The following is an 18,761-nucleotide window of genomic DNA, read 5'->3' as shown; positions in this document are numbered from 1 at the left end:
TCAAAGTCTTCCAATTATTAGAATGATGTAATACGTACTAGGAAGATGGGTAATGGTTAAACAGCTCATGATGTGTGCAATGATGATAGGTGAAGGTTGTGAATCAGTACCAGTATGGTGTATTTAATATCTCTGTTATGCTTGTGTATATTTGTGTACATTTGTGTAAGGTCAGAAAGGTAAACTTGGGAGCATTTCCCTCCGTCTGTAATGCAATAATTCTACGATGCTGCTTCTGCACAGTTAAAATGTACCACCATAAAAAAATCTCATGTTCACCTACATAGACAGAGAGAGGTACAGGAGAATCAGCGTACTGAGAACTGAAAGCCAATCCTGAAAGGCAGATATGAAAGTTCTGTGCAGGCAGACTATATAGTAGCATGGAATGAGCCCCTAAGGAAGGCAATAAGGTTAGAAGTTACACTTGTGACTCCGTTCTTTGCAGTATGCGTTTAAGTATGTAATACATAATAATGTAGCTTGTATCACCTACATTAGCTATTAAAATGCTATTAAGTGCTGCAGGAAAAATAAGATAGATAGACTTACATTTAATTGAGCACACAAAAGTACGCACTGTTTTCTTTTATTTTTTGTCATTATGTTTTGCTGCAGCAGCTGATGCATTATTTCCAACTTCAATACCTAGCTGAGATATAATCTCCATTACTGCGTTCAATAAAAATACTGCTGATTTTTAGAGAGCTAGTTTTGAGGGACATCTCTTGTGTAGGAAAGCACTGTCTTAGGGTGTAGAAAGTGTTATGCCATGTGTCTGCACTAGGGTTTTTTGATACAGACAATGCCGTTCAACCCAGAGCCTGTACCTCAAGGCTCTGCAGGCTTGGTTCTGCCCTCCTCTCAATTGACTCCAGCTCTTCCTTTGGACCTCTAAACATGAATGTGACATTTGATTCAATTCTTAAATCAGAATGTCTATCCTCCAATAATTTAAGCATCCTTTGTTACCCCTAGCTAATAAGAGCAGTCGTTCAAACACGCACTTGAGTGTCATAATTTATGTCAATATTGATTCCAGTTTTAAAACTCATGTAAATAAGTAAAGTTTTTGGATCAAGTCCAACTCTAGTCTTTTTGAGACAGTGTCTTCTCTGATGTTTTGTAATACTATAGATAAATAATCCCATATAATCTGTTAACATTCTTTAGTTCTTGTGTTAGAGTTTATTTATTTCTTTATGGACAGCTAATCTTTGTTATATCTCTTGTGTATTCATAAAGTAAATTTGCATCAGATAGCTCTGTGGCCCAATATTTAAAAATTTAAAAAATTAAATTTTTTAAATCCCTTGTGATTTATGTGATACAGATTTGTTTTAAAAATCAAATTCACTTGGGCTGGAAATTTTATACAATATACCGATTGTCTAGCTCTTCAGCATATAAAGTGTTATCCAGCATGAATACTCCACTGAGTTTATCAAAGATGCATGATCTAAAGTATCTTTGGTAAAAGCTTACATGTTACGTTTGTTATTCTTAAGTAACTCTGGAGTCTCCATGTTGCTTTTTCCTCAGAGTTCGTAAGAAACAATCTCTCACAGGCACACAGGACCTAGTCCTGCAGTCATTTTCTATTTAGAAAAGTATGCCATACCTCACCATAATGGCCTGAAATGCGCTAGTGAGTTTCATAGTCTTGTACTTGGGCTGGGTAGACTCTTTCATTGTAACACTGATATGCCAATATTTTGGGATTAAAAAAAAAAAAATCCCAATTTTTTTTTTTTTAACTTCTATGTTGGGTTTTTTATTAAGTTTTTTGTTTAAATTTTTAAAGGATTATGTAAAAACTTTAAATTAAATAGGAATACATGTACATGAAATGTCAGCTGTTTTGTACGGAATGAGTGAAAAATATGCTTTCTGTTTTCAGCGGAACTTTCAGGTTTGCTCTTTATAGGAGATGCAATTCTATTGGTGAGTAAAATTGCAAGTTCTTTTGTTTATATTTTTGTAGAAAAGTGAAATGAAATCTATACTTATGAAATGTAGAGTAAGCCTTCTCTTTATCTTTTTAATAACAGATTAATGGAATTAATGTGAGAAAATGCAGGCATGAAGAAGTGGTGAGCTTTTCTGTTTTTTAGTCTACTTTTTGTCTTTTGTAGTTATTGAGATGATAGTGTACACTGAAAGCAATGCGTTGGTATCAGTTTTATTATTGTTATTCCTAAACAAATATGACTGTACCTTCTAGCATGGTGAGCAACTAAGATCTTAGTGCAATCTCTTCTTCATAAGTTTGTTTTAATTGCTGTTCTCTGATAGGCTTTTCTATATTAAAAGTGATTATCTTATTATGCAGATTTTAGCTGTACATATTCCAACATTTCTTCTTCTGCTGTATAGCTATCAATTTTCAGCAGTGCTACATCTTTCTGGCTGTGTGAGGTCATTTTAATTTCAAAAGCTGTAATTTGCGTTATGTTGGAGATTTGTTGTTTGGTTGGTCTAAATGCTGTTTAAAAATTGAAACAAAACTATTCATCTGCCTTTCGTTCTCTGGCTGTTACTTATGAGGATGCTCTCCTCCTTCAGTTAAGCTGTTATCAATACGGGTTGAAAATAACTATTAAGGAGATTCCTTCTAGAGAAGCCATGTGTATTTGAGAGCTCTATAGTAGGCTGGTTCCCTTGGTAAGTCAGCTTTGCTAAAAGTGTCATGTACTTTTGTTATATTTGACTTTTTGATGCTTCCTAAGTACTTTCAGAAGTACGAAACCCTATCTTTCAGAAAAGAATGCGAGAAATGAGAAGATTATCAAAGAAATTATCTTTAAATCCTGTGTAGCTCCATAGAATTTGTACCTGTATATTTAAAATAAAGTAGTAATGCTATATTTGAAAATTTACTTTTCTGAAACCTACTTCACGAATTCAAAAGATGCTCTGTATTTCGTACAGCATTCAGTTATATGACAGATCATTGAATGTAAGCCATTCAGGTATAGAAAGCAAGAGTTAATAAAGGTGAAGTTCTGAGGAACAAGTTAGTGCAGGCTGAAAGATTAGATCACTGCACTATTCCTCAGAGGGCATTGGTGCACTGGTTTCGCGTTGGAAATTTGTGCTGCAAATCATGCTTCATTCTTCAGAGCCTTCGTCATCCCACCTTCCGTATACACAGGTTAATAGTTGTATTTATAGTACTTTTAAGCTTTGGCAGTGCAATAGTGATCAGATTTTAGTCTTTCGTGAGCTTACTGCAGTTGTACAGTTTAATATGCATTAATATGTGAAATCTCTCAATGGGATTTAAATAGGCTCTTGGATTTTCAAGACATGAGAAAAAGATATTACTGAAAGTGTAGACTTGCACACTCAAAGGCATATTGAAAACTGCTAAGAACACCAGTTTTGAATGTGTATTTGTGTACGTGCAAATGTTTTAGGAGTGTAAGCAGATAAATTTTAAATTAAATCTTTATTCTAACTCAAAATAATTCTCAAGAATTAATAGTAAATATTGAGCAGTATTTAAATAAGATGAAATGTCCATATGACATTTTATAAACTAAAATATGCAGAGGAGTTATACATATAAAATGTAAAATAAATATAAAAACCAAAGGAAATGAACTCTGATAATCTATTTTTTTTTCAGAAACATTCACTATCATATGTTATATATTTGTGGAGTACATTTGTTGTAAACCCCGCTATAGTAATGATAGATATGGTTATGCATTGTGCAGTAATCTGTGGGTTTAGGCTTAGCCCTGGGTAAAGGGCAAGTACATCAACTGGTGTGCCAGCCGCAGTTATAGGTGGGATTTTGCCTGCAGTATGTCCTTTGGAGTCTGAGTTGTTAGAGCACTTCTCTCTTGCAAGGTCTTTATCAAATACAGGATCTGTAGCTCTAATCTAAAGATAACAGAGAAAACGGGAAGTGTGTGGAGCATAGTTGCTCACAGCAGGGAGCCGAACAGTAACAGAAACTTAATTTTCAATCCTTATTACATCTAGGTACTTTTCAAATGGCTATGCAAGGTACACGAGCTCAGAACTTTGTTTCTTTCTGATTTTTTTTCTGTAACTAAGACTCAGTAGGTATCATATTATGTGAGAACATAGTAGTGTTTTGGGTTGTCTTAACATCTTCGAAAATATTCATTGTAAACCAGCGTGGATTTTTTTTTTCAGAGGGTAATGCTGAAGATGCGCATAGAAAATTCAGACTTCTATCTGCAGTGTGCATCCTATGAGTATTCGTTCTTTTTCTAGATCCAAAGCTACTTGCTGCTTGCAGAAACATTTTAGGCATGCGTCCTATCTTCATAGCTCTGCAATGAAAAGAGCTGTGGTACAATCACTGTGGCCTGTTGTATTAATCTGATGATTAGTTGGACCTGGTATTTCACCGTGCTTTACTCATAACTATACTATGCACATAAAATTATTTTAATTTCACAGTTAAGTAGTTTAATCAAATTAGTGGCATCTTTCATAGTAGAGAGAATCTTTCCTAAATCTATAGTGAACTTAATCGGTTTAACACTTGTGGGCAGTCCTTTATTGTCTTTATTGTCTTCCATTAGTTATTCAATCTGGTGATGTAGTATTCAGTTATGAACAGATCCTGTTATCCAAGAAATATACTATAATCTGAAGCCTGAATCTGACAAATAGGTATGTAGGTAGGTAGGCAGATAGATGATAGATAGATAGATAGATAAGACTCATAAGACTGGATAGGACTGGTTTAGTCAGTTCTTAATCTACCTTTCTGGGAGTCTCTACACAGTTCCTTTCTGATTTTTTTTTTTTTTTTAGCTTTAGGTGAATCACTTAGTTTTGAGCTTAGTTTTCTGCTTTTAGAAGGTGAGAATCTCATTCGTATTACAAAAGCACATTATGAGTTCCTGTCAAAGGCTGAATGTCAGCCTTTGTAGTTTGTCTTGGGTTGTAATGACTGCCTTCTGAGTACAGCGCAAGATTCCTTCAGTCTTAGTGCTCTCCTATGGTAAAATAAATACATGCTCTTTGTGGTCTAGTATCAGCGTGGAGGAGGTTGAGAAAAAAAAAAAAAAAGTCTAACAATTCTCTTAAAAATATCTCTCAACATCATATTGGCAATTTGACTCCAAAATGCGGTATGGACTTTAATTTAGAGATAAGGAGAGTCCGTTATGTCTGTTAATTTATGTGAGTTTGTGCTCTTTCTACTCAGGATTTATTAATCATTCCTTCTCCAGTAGACTCTCCTTTACATTTTACACCAAGACTTTTTAAGGGCTGAAATTAGGGTCATGCATAGACAGACCTGTGAGTTTAGACTTCCATCTGATTAATGTCATCTAACAATGCTTAACTTGTCAATCCACATGCCTAGTCTTTTAAGGGCTCACAGTGGATATGATTATTCATAAGGCTGGAAACTTATATATTTGTAGCCTGGAAACTAATGTATTTGTAGCCCTTACCACCATTTGTTAGCCAAACATAAACCAAAGATAGATAGGCAAACACCAACATAATGCTCTTCTTGTAGCACGTGTGGACGTTTTTGGTGGGTCTGGGGCTAGCCACTACAGCACTAACAACGGATAAAATTTTGGGAGAGAGTGAGAGGCCCTGCTGCAAGCTCCTTCCCTTAAGCTACTGCTGAGTGGCTTGGAGTAGGAGAGTATGAGTCAACTCAGTTGCATACTACCAAAAATCTTGTGTTGTGTCCACTGTTCCTTACTGTTCCCAGGGTTATAGTGCACCAAAGCATCTGGGGCTCACGGAGAAGGATAAATTTCAGTCAAAGGAATGCTGATATGTTTAAGATTATGCCTCTGTTCTTAATTTTGTGAATAAAGCATCTCAGGTAATACCAACAACTAGGGTTACATATCACTGGGGTTTCTGTGGATTTTAGCATCTGTTTTTCTCTTATGAAATAAAAATAGAATTAAATAAATATGTATATGAAATTATTTCATATTTCTTGTAATTGGGGAAAATTCAGGGAATGTTTCTAGGTTCTCATCTTTCTAATTAAAAATGAGAGTTTGTATGTTCTAGTTAATGTGGCATTTGTGCATTCCTTGAAAAGCAACAGGAAAAGCTCGTGTAAAGATAGATAGGTATCAAGACAGTACAGATACTTGAACTTTGGTGGATTTTATGTAGAGCTAGCAACAACATGTAGCACCATGTTTCAATTCAGCCATCAGCTGCATTTTGCACAAGATGTCTTTTTCCAGCAGAATGACCTGACATAGACTGTCCACGTGCACTGCATTGTATCTTTGCTTCCCCCTTTTCTCTGTGTTCATAGCAGGGCTCTAACTGTGCTAGCTCTCAATGAGTGACACATGTTATATGAAACTGGAAGTATAGGGATTGTAGTTGCGTTAATTGCCATCACGTGCAGCTGATGAAACTCTTACTCTGATTTTTTGTTTTAAAACTATAGTTTCATTCAAACTGATTTTTAAAACCCATTATGAATAGTTTTGGTAATGTTTTTCATAAATGTTTTTAAGCAGAAGAACGAGCATATTGTATTTGTAAGGCAGGACTGGAAACCAAATGATATGAAATCTCACTCCATCTTGACTTTGCAGATGTGTCTTTTTGTAAATTGTGTTTTTGTGTTATCTTTGTTTCCTTAACTGTGAAACAGAGAACTAGAATATTACCAGGTTTAACTCACTGAATTATATGAAGTGCTTCAGAATCTGTTATAGAAAAGGATCTCTACATTATTATAGTGCTGTTTGGTGACAGTGATAACAACAACTTGCAAATACAGATTAACACCTTCTCATATTATGTGGCAGAGACCCTGTACTGTATAACTCACAACACAGCCATTTAATCCTTTCCCCTCTAGACGGAATGGTGACTTTAAATATTGAAGCTGCATAGTCAGTGCTTCTAAGAGAAGACCATAATCAATCTGCGATTTGTAACTTTTGAACTTAAAAGTGAAATGGAAACTTTTTGGAAGTCCAATATTTCCTTCATAAGAAGAGGCCAAGTTATTACTTTTCTCATACAGCTGCTGTTTTCTATTTGAGACTTGAGTAATAAAAGAAGTGCTAATGTTACCTTAGTTACCCTGGTGCAATTAATGAAAACATCTGTTACACTGTATTTGCAATGTCCTTATTGTTCATGAAATTTGGAGCTAATAATAATCTGTCAAATATTTTGGCATTAATTTGAAATTAATGTTCATCAAGTGGAAAAGAACCTAGCAGGTGTAAATAGTTTACTGTTTTTTTTCTGTGGGGTGGAAATTCCTTGGATTAGGATATAACCTGGTGCAGTATCCTTAACATGTATTCAGATGCTTTTCTAATCTGTTTTTCGCTATGTTTTTTTTAGTGTTTAATAATTATTTTTTGTGCCAAACTCAGTAAAGGCTTAAATTTATTCAAGCACCATGATGTTAGACTTTTAAAATACATTAATGTGTTGCTTGTCTTCCTAATTTATATTTTCATTTTTTCTCAAGATACCTGTAGATATGTTAGTCATTTTATTAAGATTTCATCTTTTAAAACTACTCATCAGTACTGCTGAGTTTTAATAGAAGGGAGTAGAATATGCTGGCATGACTAATACCAAGTCTATATGATTAATATTGTTATACCCTTATTACATATCTACGGTCCTCAAAGCAAAAATCCATTAGGGTTTAGTGGGATAGAGTGAAAGACTGAATCACCAGGTATGGTACAACTTCCTTCAAATAACTGCCATTGGTTCCTCCTTTGTCATGCAGCTCTATTAATGCTGAAAGCCTGAGCTGCAAATAAAAGAGCGAATTGAGCAGTGGATTTAAAGTGCGTACCATCAAACATGCTTTGCTTGTGACCTTGTTTACACTGATATTTTACTGTAAAGACTCGTGTTTCTTTGCTTCTTTAGGAAGCAAATAGAATTATTGTCATGTTTGTTTGTACGTGTGTGTGTTGTACCCTCCAGAATACTTTTAAAAATATTTCATTCTGCACAGCATCTTCCGGTTCTGGATCTGTACCTCAGTTTGACTTTCGTACAGGGACTCCATTTTTTCTGTGCTATGCATAGATATAATACTGTACAGTAATTAAAAAGTAAATGGGGATGGCTCTCTGGTAGAGCACCACAGTCCCAATTGTTATAAATCTGTTTCTGTATGGTATATATTTGAAAAAGCATAGTCCACTTTGGGTAGCAGTTGGAGCTTTTTGTTTTCCTTGGACTAACTACTCCATAATAATCTAGTGAGATTAGATAAGAATAGCACAGAGAGCATCAAAGCCTCCAAAAGGCAGAGGAATTAAACATACACAAAGCACTCCAATTTAAAGTAGGAAAACCAAACTCTTGTATAGGCATGAAAATTATCCTTCCTGGTCACTATTACAATAAATTTATTTACCCATAAGGACTAGAATATACTGTCTGAGTGGCAACAACAGTGTTTTCTTTAAACAGGTAACAACCATGTGGTATAGACTGAAAGCAAATGTTCTCCTCTAAAAGGCAACCACTGTATTTCTTATGGCTTGACATGGGCCCAAATGGACAAAACAGAGCATGTGTATTGATTTAGCTAGCCAGAAGGGGTCATAAAAAAGAGGTGTGCTCAAAGTGCAGATGTGAACACACACAGGGTCTTCTGACATTTTCCCAGCAGTTGCAATACCTGATTTAACTCTTCAGAATTGTCATTGTTCTGGCTATAGTAAAATCGGTGGGTGCCAGCAAGAAACTTTTTATCCCAGGGTTATCTAACACCTGTACATATTTTTAGGTCCTTTTTTTTTTTTTTTCTCTACAATGGGTCTTTGTCTTTTGACAGTTTGTTCGGTGGAGGAGGAAGAGGAAAGGAGAATGGACTCTATATATTTTTCAATAGTATCCAGTGTTGGACTGTTCCAGCCAGATACATGGAGGTTTCCAGATGGCCCACCCCATACTTCTCAACCACTAGTATGGTACAGTATGGTACTGGTGTTTTGATATCTGTTTGTCAGCACTGGGCCAATTTCTAGATGTATACTTTTTTTTTCTTAGTGTTGCCCCCATAGTGCTGGTGTCTTTCTACAAGTACAGTTTGGTACTGCCTGTTTCCCGTTAGCCGTTTTGCAAGACTGTGGCCAGTGAAACGGCTTGCAGCAATAAGAGGTTCACAAGATCACAAGAAAAAGTTTGATGCAGATGTGGTTACAAAGGGAAGAAACTCTTCGTTAAAAATTGCAAAGGTTACCCGTGCTTTAGATTTTAGCGCAGAGACCTGCAGGAGTTGTTGCCTCCCTGTGCTGCTGTTAGTACTTTTCTGAGCGAAATGAGAAATAGGGCTCAGGCTGAACCAGCATTACCAGGATAATGACATATATCTTTAAATGAGATCTAGCGGATGTACATAGCTCTTTTCCACTTCACATGCCCTTGTCAAGCCAGTGCTGATTCAGAGTATATCAAAAGTTCTAATTGTCCTGACCTGTTACAGGGAAAGTTCAAGGGAATGCTCTACATCAAAAAAAATCCCATATTTTAACATGTTGGTGTGCAGTAGAAAGTACTGAGGATATTTCTAGATTCCCTGAAATATTGAAATGCCTTCCCTTCTTATACTATTCTGAGTATAATGTATTTACATATTAAATTGATAGATGGACATGTTTCACAAAATCTTTGCCATATCTCAGTCGTCTTAAGGGTTTTTTGACATCTTTTGTTCAGTCATATTCACATGAAAAAATGTAATACAAAACACATTCAAAATCCCCTGTGCACTTCAGGTCATAATGTATTATTTCTGAATTACTGATATCAGAAAGAAGTGTTGGTGAGAGTTAGCACTTACCGTAATGAATGCTAACAGATGAAATATTTTGTTTAAACATCTTTCACCCTGAAAGATTACAAGGTTTTACAGGCTGTATAAAGCATCTTTTCATCAATCAATAAGTGAGGTTTTAGAGTAAAATGAATCACCTGCACAACAATGACAACGACAACAAATCTGTGAGACAATGTATTATTTTTTTCCAATTAAAACACTGAGAGCTTTGGAATTTGGCAATACCAAGACATTTAATTTTTTACTTTTACCACTACAACTACAGCTTTTAATACCTTTGAAGGTGTCAAAACCAAAATCTCAACAGGAAAGTGTTACCTCAATGGGAGTGTGCTCTTTTGAGTCATCTTTCTGTATAGATGTTCATTAGATAGCTTTGACTTATGAAGCATCAGCACTGTTTTGCTTATTTTCTGAATTTTTGTAGAAGCTGACAGCACAGAGGAAATTGTAAAATGAGAATTAGTAAGGTTTGAGGGGCCTAGACTTTCTAAAAATGAAGCCTGTAGTTTGTGCATTCATTTGAGATATTCCAAAATGTTCACCTAGCAGCAATGTAACAGAATTTTATAAAACATTTTGTTTTTCTTTTATTGTTGATGTTGCAATTTTTGGTTCAGAAAACACATCCACTCTATGTAACAGTCTATAAATTATGTTTTTAATAAGATTTTATAGTCTCGAAAGGTAATTAACTCCTGGCAAGAATGGATTTCTGTGGGGTTATTGCCTAATTAGGAAAATAAGAAAAGGTAAAATAAGGGTTGCAATGGGATAAGTAGCCTGATCATTTTGGATGACTGTATCAAAATTATGCGTAACTTTGAAAGTCATGAAGACCTCATGCTATAAACTGATTAAACCTGTAATTCAGCACATTTTCATCATTATGCTGAAATACAAATTAGTTTTTTTACTTCTTTGGAATTATATGTTAATCTCTTTTCTTTCCAAAATATCTGTAAATGTCCTCCAGTTAATTAATATCCAGTGTGAGTACTTCCAAACTCAGTTTTGCCAAGACCCTTAAAATTTAGGCGCTGATGAAAATGATCCTAAAAATGTTGAGGCAATATTATTTGTGAAAATTTCATATTACAGGATAACTATGTTGGATCCCAGTCCAGCAAAATACATATGTATTTCCCTGAAAGTATGAACTTAAGTATTTTACTAAATTGAGGACTTGCTTTTTTACAAATAATTATGAAGAAAAAAGTAATTTTCTCAACTTCAGCTAGATGCAGTACAGTCATTCTGCAGCAGAAAGGTTGCCATTGCATTAAATGGCATGAAAGTATGTTCTTATGCATTTTCTCAGCTGAAAACTGAACCACCTGAACACAATCCCTGAAGTACTAAAATATTTTTCTCAGAGATTAGATCCTGAGCTGTCAAGAAGCTTAGCAGAGTTAACTGCATATATTCATCTAAAACATTACTTCAAATACAAATTTGTCCAAGAATTATTCTTTATGTCATTGTGAAGTTGATAACATTTAGGACTGAACAAATATGAGTAGGCTTGTACATTAATATTTATTCAAATTTTGAATAAAATTTTATTTCAAACTCTTTAAGACCATTTTGTATTAATTTTTCATGAGCATTTATATGCTGGTGCTTGATTAGTGTGACTATTCATGAAAAGTAAATGTTAAGGTCATATTTGCCAACAGGAAATTCTATATTGAATATGTAAATGTGAAATTTGCCACTAGCTGTGTGTTTGACCCCAGCCTTGCAATGGGATTAGTGTGAGCAAACTCTTTCTGGGACTAATCTTTCTTTTTTCCCCCAGAACTGGGGCTCTGTTTAGTTTCACAAAATACTCAAGCCATGTTTTCAACAATCTTAAATCTATCTCTGTTCATAAAAGACTTTAAAAATTAAGAATGTACTTCAAAATGCTGTGTCAGCTGGATGATTTTCACTGTTCAAGCGTTAGGAACAGAAAAAATAGCTGACATGTTATGAAGTTTAGTATTGTGTATGCATTTTGAATATTGCTGGGGATCTTTTCACAAATTGCATACATGAAAACTATACTTGTTTAGCAAACTTGTTAGAAATTTCATATAGAACTGAATGGTGAGAGCACTTATTCTGGTAAATTTGAAGTGTAGTAACACTTTGAAGGAGCAATGGATTATTATATATTTAATAGCTAAGCAAGCAGATTTGTTGTTTTGTTAATACTGAGGTCTAGAAAACTCAGATCCTTCGTGGTCATTGCTATAATGAAAAAAAAAACAAAAAGAAAAGTGCAGTATGATCAATTGTGAAAAGAAAGAACTCCACATCCTTTACAATGGATAATTTGATTGGAATTATTTCTTCCTGTTGAGGAGCACACATTACCTGCAAAATTTGAAGTCCTTAATTCCAAGTTATTGTCCAGTTTCTGTTACAGTTTACTAGAAAAAAACATTTCCATATTCAACTTCACTTTGATTTTTACTCTTACCTTTTTCTAAGACAAAAGTTATTGTAGAAAAAGCAAGAGCTTCTATCTGAAGCTTTTTGGCTTTAGCATAATGTCTTCTAGCAAAAGAAAAATATGTATCCATTCATAAAAGGATTTCTAGTGATCTGTAGTCAAATTGTAGCTGGGTACTCTAGGAATCATGCAGATAAATATGTGTCCTGGTTTGAGGTAAAACAGAACCAATTTTCTGTTCAGTAATTTTACTCTTTAGCAAAGACTTCTAACTAACTGAACTCTCTGAAATTAACAGCAAATTGTGGAGACACTGTTTGCTCTCAGAGGGATAAGACCGATGTTTATAGCTGATGCCAAGGAATGGTACGCAGAGGCTCCTGCTTATACTTATTGCTATAACAGCCAAGGGCAGATAACTCTGTTATTTGTATAACTGGAGGGTCAGCAGCGGAAAAGCATAGAGGGGTCGCACCCGTGGGGAAGAGCAGACAGGACAGGTGACCCAAAACTGACCACCAGGGTATTCCATCCCATCTGCCTCACGCTCAGTATAAAGCTGAGGGATCAAAGGGTCAGCGCGCTTTCTTCAGTGGTCGGCATCTAAGCAGGGCTCTGTTTGTTCATCTGCCTTTGATCCCGATCCATGCATTCCTGAATCCAGATCCAGGATCCAGTTCCCGTCCGTCACTGAGTCCAGTCTGGGAATTCCCCAGTGCCTGCTGGAGAATTAATTGTCATCCTGGTCCTGGGAGCTTGATACTGGTTTTGTATATACTGTATATATTTCATTATTTTCTTTTTATTTTATTATTAATATTTCATTAAAGTAGTTAGTTTATTCTAAACTCATAAGTCTTCTTCCCTCTCTCCCTTCTCTCCTTGGAGATAGAGGTGGGGAGAACATCTGTTGTTCATTTCACTGGCCGGTCTGGCCCAAACCATGACATTATGGAACAATTTGATTTATTCTGTAAATATAGATGATATTATTTTATTTTTGTTCATATAACATGGATAATGTCTTTAGTCTCTTTCATTATGCTGAATATTTTATGCAACTTTTGTATAGGAGACGGAGATTCCTAAGTGACTAAGTCATTCTTCTAAGGATTTCCTGGCTAATTGCTGAAATATGGCTGTTGGTTTTGAGAGGCCATACACAACATTTTTCTTCAGTTCAGCTTATGATTATCTGCTGGAATCTGTTACATTCTCATACAGCATTGGATAGCTTATACTCTACGCTTATTTTTTTCTAGAATAGTGACTGCATTATCATGCACTTTATGGCATAATACCTGCAGGCCACAAGCAAAATCTTAACATTCTGTATAAGAGATATTGATGTTATGTTGTGTTGGTTTTCCCATTTAGTTTGTTAGTAATTTCATGACTGAAGCTCTAGCCTATATCCAGCACTGAGTGTTTTTGTGGCAGCTCTTATCACCAGATCATCTCGTTCCAGTATAACCTGTCTTTTTGCAGGTCGCTGGATGGTAATCAATAATTTGCTTAAAGATGTGTCAGGGAAATCTGTGATGGAATATTTAGTATGCTGTATATTATAATATACTATACTTTAAATAGTCTTAATTTTTTTTTAGTCCAAGAGAATTTCTCTTATTAAATTTCTTTGCTTTCATTTAAAGATAGTTTTATGCATCTTTTACTATCTGAAATTCTCATTAGAGAACAGCAATACCAAGAATTGGTTGGTGGCCTACAGAGAAATAGTAGATTATGGTTCTGGCTTATTCTTACTGCTTTATATTATATTGAACTAAAACCCACTAAAATTATACTGTTTTCATGAGTAATAAAGATATATCATAGAATCACAGAATCGTACAATGGTTAGAATTGGAAGGGACCTTAAAAATCACCTAGTTCCAACCCCCCTGCCCTGGGCAGGGAGACCTTCCACTAGACCAGGTTGCTCAAAGCCCCATCCAACCTGGCCTTGAAGATTTCACAAGGATGTTGTGCAGATGTGACAAGTAGGAGGAATTTCTATATATTATCTGTGTATTAAAATATGGCCTAGATTTTACTTAAAAGAAAAAAAAAAACTCTTTGAATTTTTATGTCATGGATCCTTGAAGGTAGATGCGCAAAGCCTCTGGAGGTTGCTGAATGTTCTTTAGGTGCTGACAGCTTTTTTTTGAATATTCTCCATAACATATAGTTGAAAGGAAAAAAAAAAACAACACCATAATCTCAGCATAGCCTACTGTCACAGTTGGTTTCCAATTATTATGAAGTCCGAAAACCTTGAGTCTTAAATAAGAAGGCCTCTTTAGACTAATAGGATAGCCTACCGTTCATCTGGCTGTACACACCAGTGCATACAGGATGCTGTGCAACCATTTGCCAAAGCTTTGTAGAAAACAGTACGTGCTATTATAACAGTGATGTAAATGCTTCTTCCATTCCAGTAGGAATTTTGTTTTGTTTGGTAAGAGGATCGCACATGTCTCCCAAAGCGACTTTGGTCAATATTTGATTTGGACATTGTCAATGAAATTGATCCAAAAGAAAATCTGGTTCCTGTGTAAATTTCTGAGCTATCATACCCATGAGGCTTACCCAAATATATACAATTGTAATGAAAGTGTGTAGTATTTGCAGAAGATGAAATATACATGTTAATACAACTAGTTGAAACCAGAATTAGGCTTATGGATTTATAATATTTGACTGATGGTGGGGTTGAGTAGTTTACCTAAATACATGGTGGTGATTTTATAAGTCTCATAGAATTGCAATTTAAAATTAGAAAACTATATTAAATTTTTGTGTTGTCCAAAAGAATTCAAGTTTCCTATTTCATATCTTCAAAAAAAAAAAAAAAAGTAGAATAAATGCGGTTTAGTTTCAATCACGCTAGGAACAATTCTGCTGGTATTTCTAACATTTTCAGTATTAAGGGATTTGCCTCGTTCTTCTTAGCTAATTGTTTTGGAACTTACTAGATAATTACAAAAATATGTGTTTGTGAATTAGCTTGGGAAGATAGTAGGTGCCCAGCAGCTAAATATATATTAACATTCAAAAAGTGGAACATCTGTGAGAGTTTAAAGTAAAGGACTTCTTAAGACTGTATAACTACACAGATCATTTAGCGTAGCTGAGTAATCCTAGAGAAGTAGAGCCAAACACAGAATAGGTAATGTGAAAACAAAGATAGGCAGTTCTGAACTCTAGCATATTCTCACTATGTATAGGTACACTGAAAAAGTTCGTGAAACTTGGGTAGAGTTTGTGTTGGAGTCTTCTGGTTCTTTGAATTGATTTGTGTTTTCATAGGTATTTTCTTGTCATTAGTAACTGCATGTCATGTAGAGCTGAATGACTAATAAATGCATCTTTGTGTATTTATTTCTTCTATGGACCACAGCCCCAGACCGATAGTATTCCATGGAATATAGGCTGGGAAACATTAACAAGACCCATTGTTTGGAATTAGAATCAACACTTGCATTAGGATCAACAGTCTGAAGCTCAGCTGGGATGAGTCAAAGAATATAGTGATAGATCATGGTAAATAATGTGTTAGAGTTGGAATCTATATTTTAATTTTTCAGAATATGGTATGAAATTTTTCAGGAGACCTATGGTGTCCCCTGTGACCTGTGGTCAGGGAATCCAGGGTATGGTGTTCCCAGTTTTGATAGACTTAGAATTTTAACAAGTTCTAATTCCTTGCTTTTCATAGTTTCTGTATTGGAGTAATGGCCTTCTAATGATTTAATCTGAACTGTGATGACCAGTAAGTGCAGTCTTTCGTGAAACAGAATTCAAAATTAGGGTGCATGACCTAAGAATGCAAATTGAGCACTTACAGCAATATTTTTAATGGGTGATATTTATTAATGATGCTAAAATTAAAAGAAGAACAGGAAAATGCTGCAGACTTTTCCTGGCAGACTTTTACTTTCAAATTTTTTTTTCCTCAGGTATTTGCATTGATATCTTTTGCTGAGGCACTCCTATATTATCTTTGAAAAGATAAATGTGCAACTAAGCAATAATTGCAGTCTATTGCTATTCTGATTGAAAGATTACTAAACATGAATTGTGGTCTTTTGCTGCTCTGTTACTAAGATTACTAAGCATTTTAGTGTTGATTATGGAACATAAGAAAGTTTAAAGATTTCTAGAAAGCTGTGATCAGATCTTTTAGTCAAAATTTTAAGGACTCCATTCCACAAGTGTTAGACTTTAAAAACAGGTTCTTTTTTCCAACTTGATTGCAAATATATTACAGAAGTGACAATATTCTCTTTTTACCTTGGAACTACAGTGAAGAAAAAACTGTCAGGTGTCTCTGTCCTCTATGTGACCTATATTTGTTCCTCTATTGCCTGATGGATTTTTTTTTTTTGTGAGTTAATTAGATTTCCAATAAATAATTTGTGAAATTAATCTCCTTCTCCTACCTCCTCATTACACTTTTTCATGTTGCTTACATCTGATTATTTTAGTAATTTCCTGTGAAAGAAACTCTGTAGATGTCTCAGTGTCAGCTAAAATAAATGGCCTACTTTGCATGTAGGCTTGAAACATGATGAAACCTATCTATTTTTAAAGGCAGATCACTTAGTTTTCTACTAATGCTTATACAGTAGTCTTAAGGTTGCATGTTCTGGTACCTCTGTGTCTGAAGCCCATGAGCCTATGAAAACAGGTAGGGCAAGGATCAATGAAGGAAGTCTGAAAATAGCAGCTATAAGATGACTGGTATGATGTTGTCCATCTGAGAAACCACCTGATGGTCTAGCTTAAACGAGTGCTGTCACTTGGAATCAAGAATAATTTTGTTTCTAAGTGGTCAGTCTGATGGGACTTGTTGAAAAGCATCAAACCCTGAATGTCTGCGTATGTTGCTCTGAAATCGTCTTTTGTATAGTGCCTTAGTAGCTGGAGCATTCACTGCGTAAGTGCTACCCCAATTCAATTCCTGTGTCATCTTGAGAAGCCATAATCCTCTATGTGCCATTTTTCAGAATAATTGCTTAGTGTGAGGCTCAGTAGGGTATCTTTGCTGTAACTACTGGACTTACTGCATCCCCCTGCACTTTTTTTAAAACAGTGCCAGTAGCAAGAGACGTGCAGAAGGGGGTTCTGAATAGAAGGACACGTCTTCCTGCATCCTCGACATGCGCACCATTCTGCCCTGCTTTTCCTTTTGCCTTGTTTGATGAAGCTCCCAGTTCTAGTGTGCAGCCCATTTGGGTTTGTATCTAAATGTCTAACACAGGTTCTGGAACCAGACAGTAAAAAATTAAAACCTGTAACTATGTTGGTGTGAAACTATGGACTGAAGTACACTTTGAGTTGTGCAGCCAGAGTAGGAACCGCTGACATAAAATGGTGTTCTAGTTTGCTCTGTGTATCAGTAAGAGAAATTTTCTGAAGAAAAAAAAAAAAAGCTTCGATAGTTTTTAATATTGTATTTGTTGATTAACTTGCATTGTTGGCAAATACTGTAATAAATATTAGATCATAGGAGTTAAAAACTCCCCATACAGTGATGTGTTTTTAATCCAAATATTCTGTATTAAACTGCATGGCCTTTACAAAATAAAACAGTTGATTTTTTAAATAAGCATAGTTCAAGACATTTGTGTGCATGCATTGAGCCTTCTAACTTTGGGCCTTTATATGATTGAACACATGTTGTGGTATCTGCTAATGGACTTGATACTACTGCATTGTGTAACTCTGCACAGTGGCTAGGGAGGGGCCTTTTTCCTTTTTTCTCCCCACCCCTCCCCCCGATGTTTGTAATTCAAGGTATCAATCAAAAGAACGGAACTTTCCTTTAAAACACACTGAAGAGTGGAATTCACTCCAGTTCAGGAGAATACAGATCTTGGGGACTATATGTGTCTTCTGTTTTAAAACTTTACCATTTCATTGGTGGGTAAATTTCCTTGGCAATTTAAGAGGGGATTTACAGTCTTATTCAGGAAAGAATACTTATGGAAGTCAGAAGGACTTCACACTTCAGTGCTTTTTTGAATATATTGAGAGAGACTTCAGCATATGTTCAAATGTTTCCTTGAACTGGGACCTTAAAAGGCTTTATAAAATTAAAAGGCAATATAATTGTAGACATTATTAAAAATTCAGACCAGTGTTGTTATTATGTGGAGATTTTATTCATCAATATCACACATCACCATAAAATGCACTTCTTCAAATGAGCCTTTGCAGTCATTACAGTAATTTCATGGAAATATAGACACTGTCACTCCAGAAACACTGGCTCTTCTAATTTCATTATCTCACACAGCTACTTTTTCAGACAAGCACAATTGTTATTTTTGCCTGTCTTGCTTCACTCATGAATATCCTGGCTTTATGTAGGGCTATTTGCGGTAGAAGTAAATTAGTTCTTGATCCCACTGGTAGTAAGCTTATGCTTGGCATAAGAAAGTTTATTCATGATGTTTAATATTTCTGTTTGGGTAGTTCTTTTCACATCAGCTCATTCTA

At 35.2% G+C, this 18,761-nt stretch overlaps 1 protein-coding gene across 1 annotated transcript in view; it reads left to right on the top strand.

Annotated features, from left to right (window-relative positions):
* The window catches only part of SNTG1 (syntrophin, gamma 1), a 164,243-nt gene that overhangs the window by 25,902 nt on the left and 119,580 nt on the right, over positions 1 to 18,761 (top strand). Inside the window, exons 5-6 of the mRNA XM_009889797.1 lie at positions 1,901 to 1,944; positions 2,052 to 2,093. Of these exons, the coding sequence (XP_009888099.1) occupies positions 1,901 to 1,944; positions 2,052 to 2,093 (86 nt within the window). The remainder of the gene's footprint in view (positions 1 to 1,900; positions 1,945 to 2,051; positions 2,094 to 18,761) is intronic.

This window comes from Charadrius vociferus, unplaced genomic scaffold, assembly GCF_000708025.1.
Source record: "Charadrius vociferus isolate BGI_N301 unplaced genomic scaffold, ASM70802v2 scaffold8, whole genome shotgun sequence".
Taxonomy (NCBI): domain Eukaryota; kingdom Metazoa; phylum Chordata; class Aves; order Charadriiformes; family Charadriidae; genus Charadrius; species Charadrius vociferus.
The sequence above is the reverse complement of the archived record's forward strand: the minus strand, read 5'-3'. Positions and strand labels throughout refer to the sequence as shown.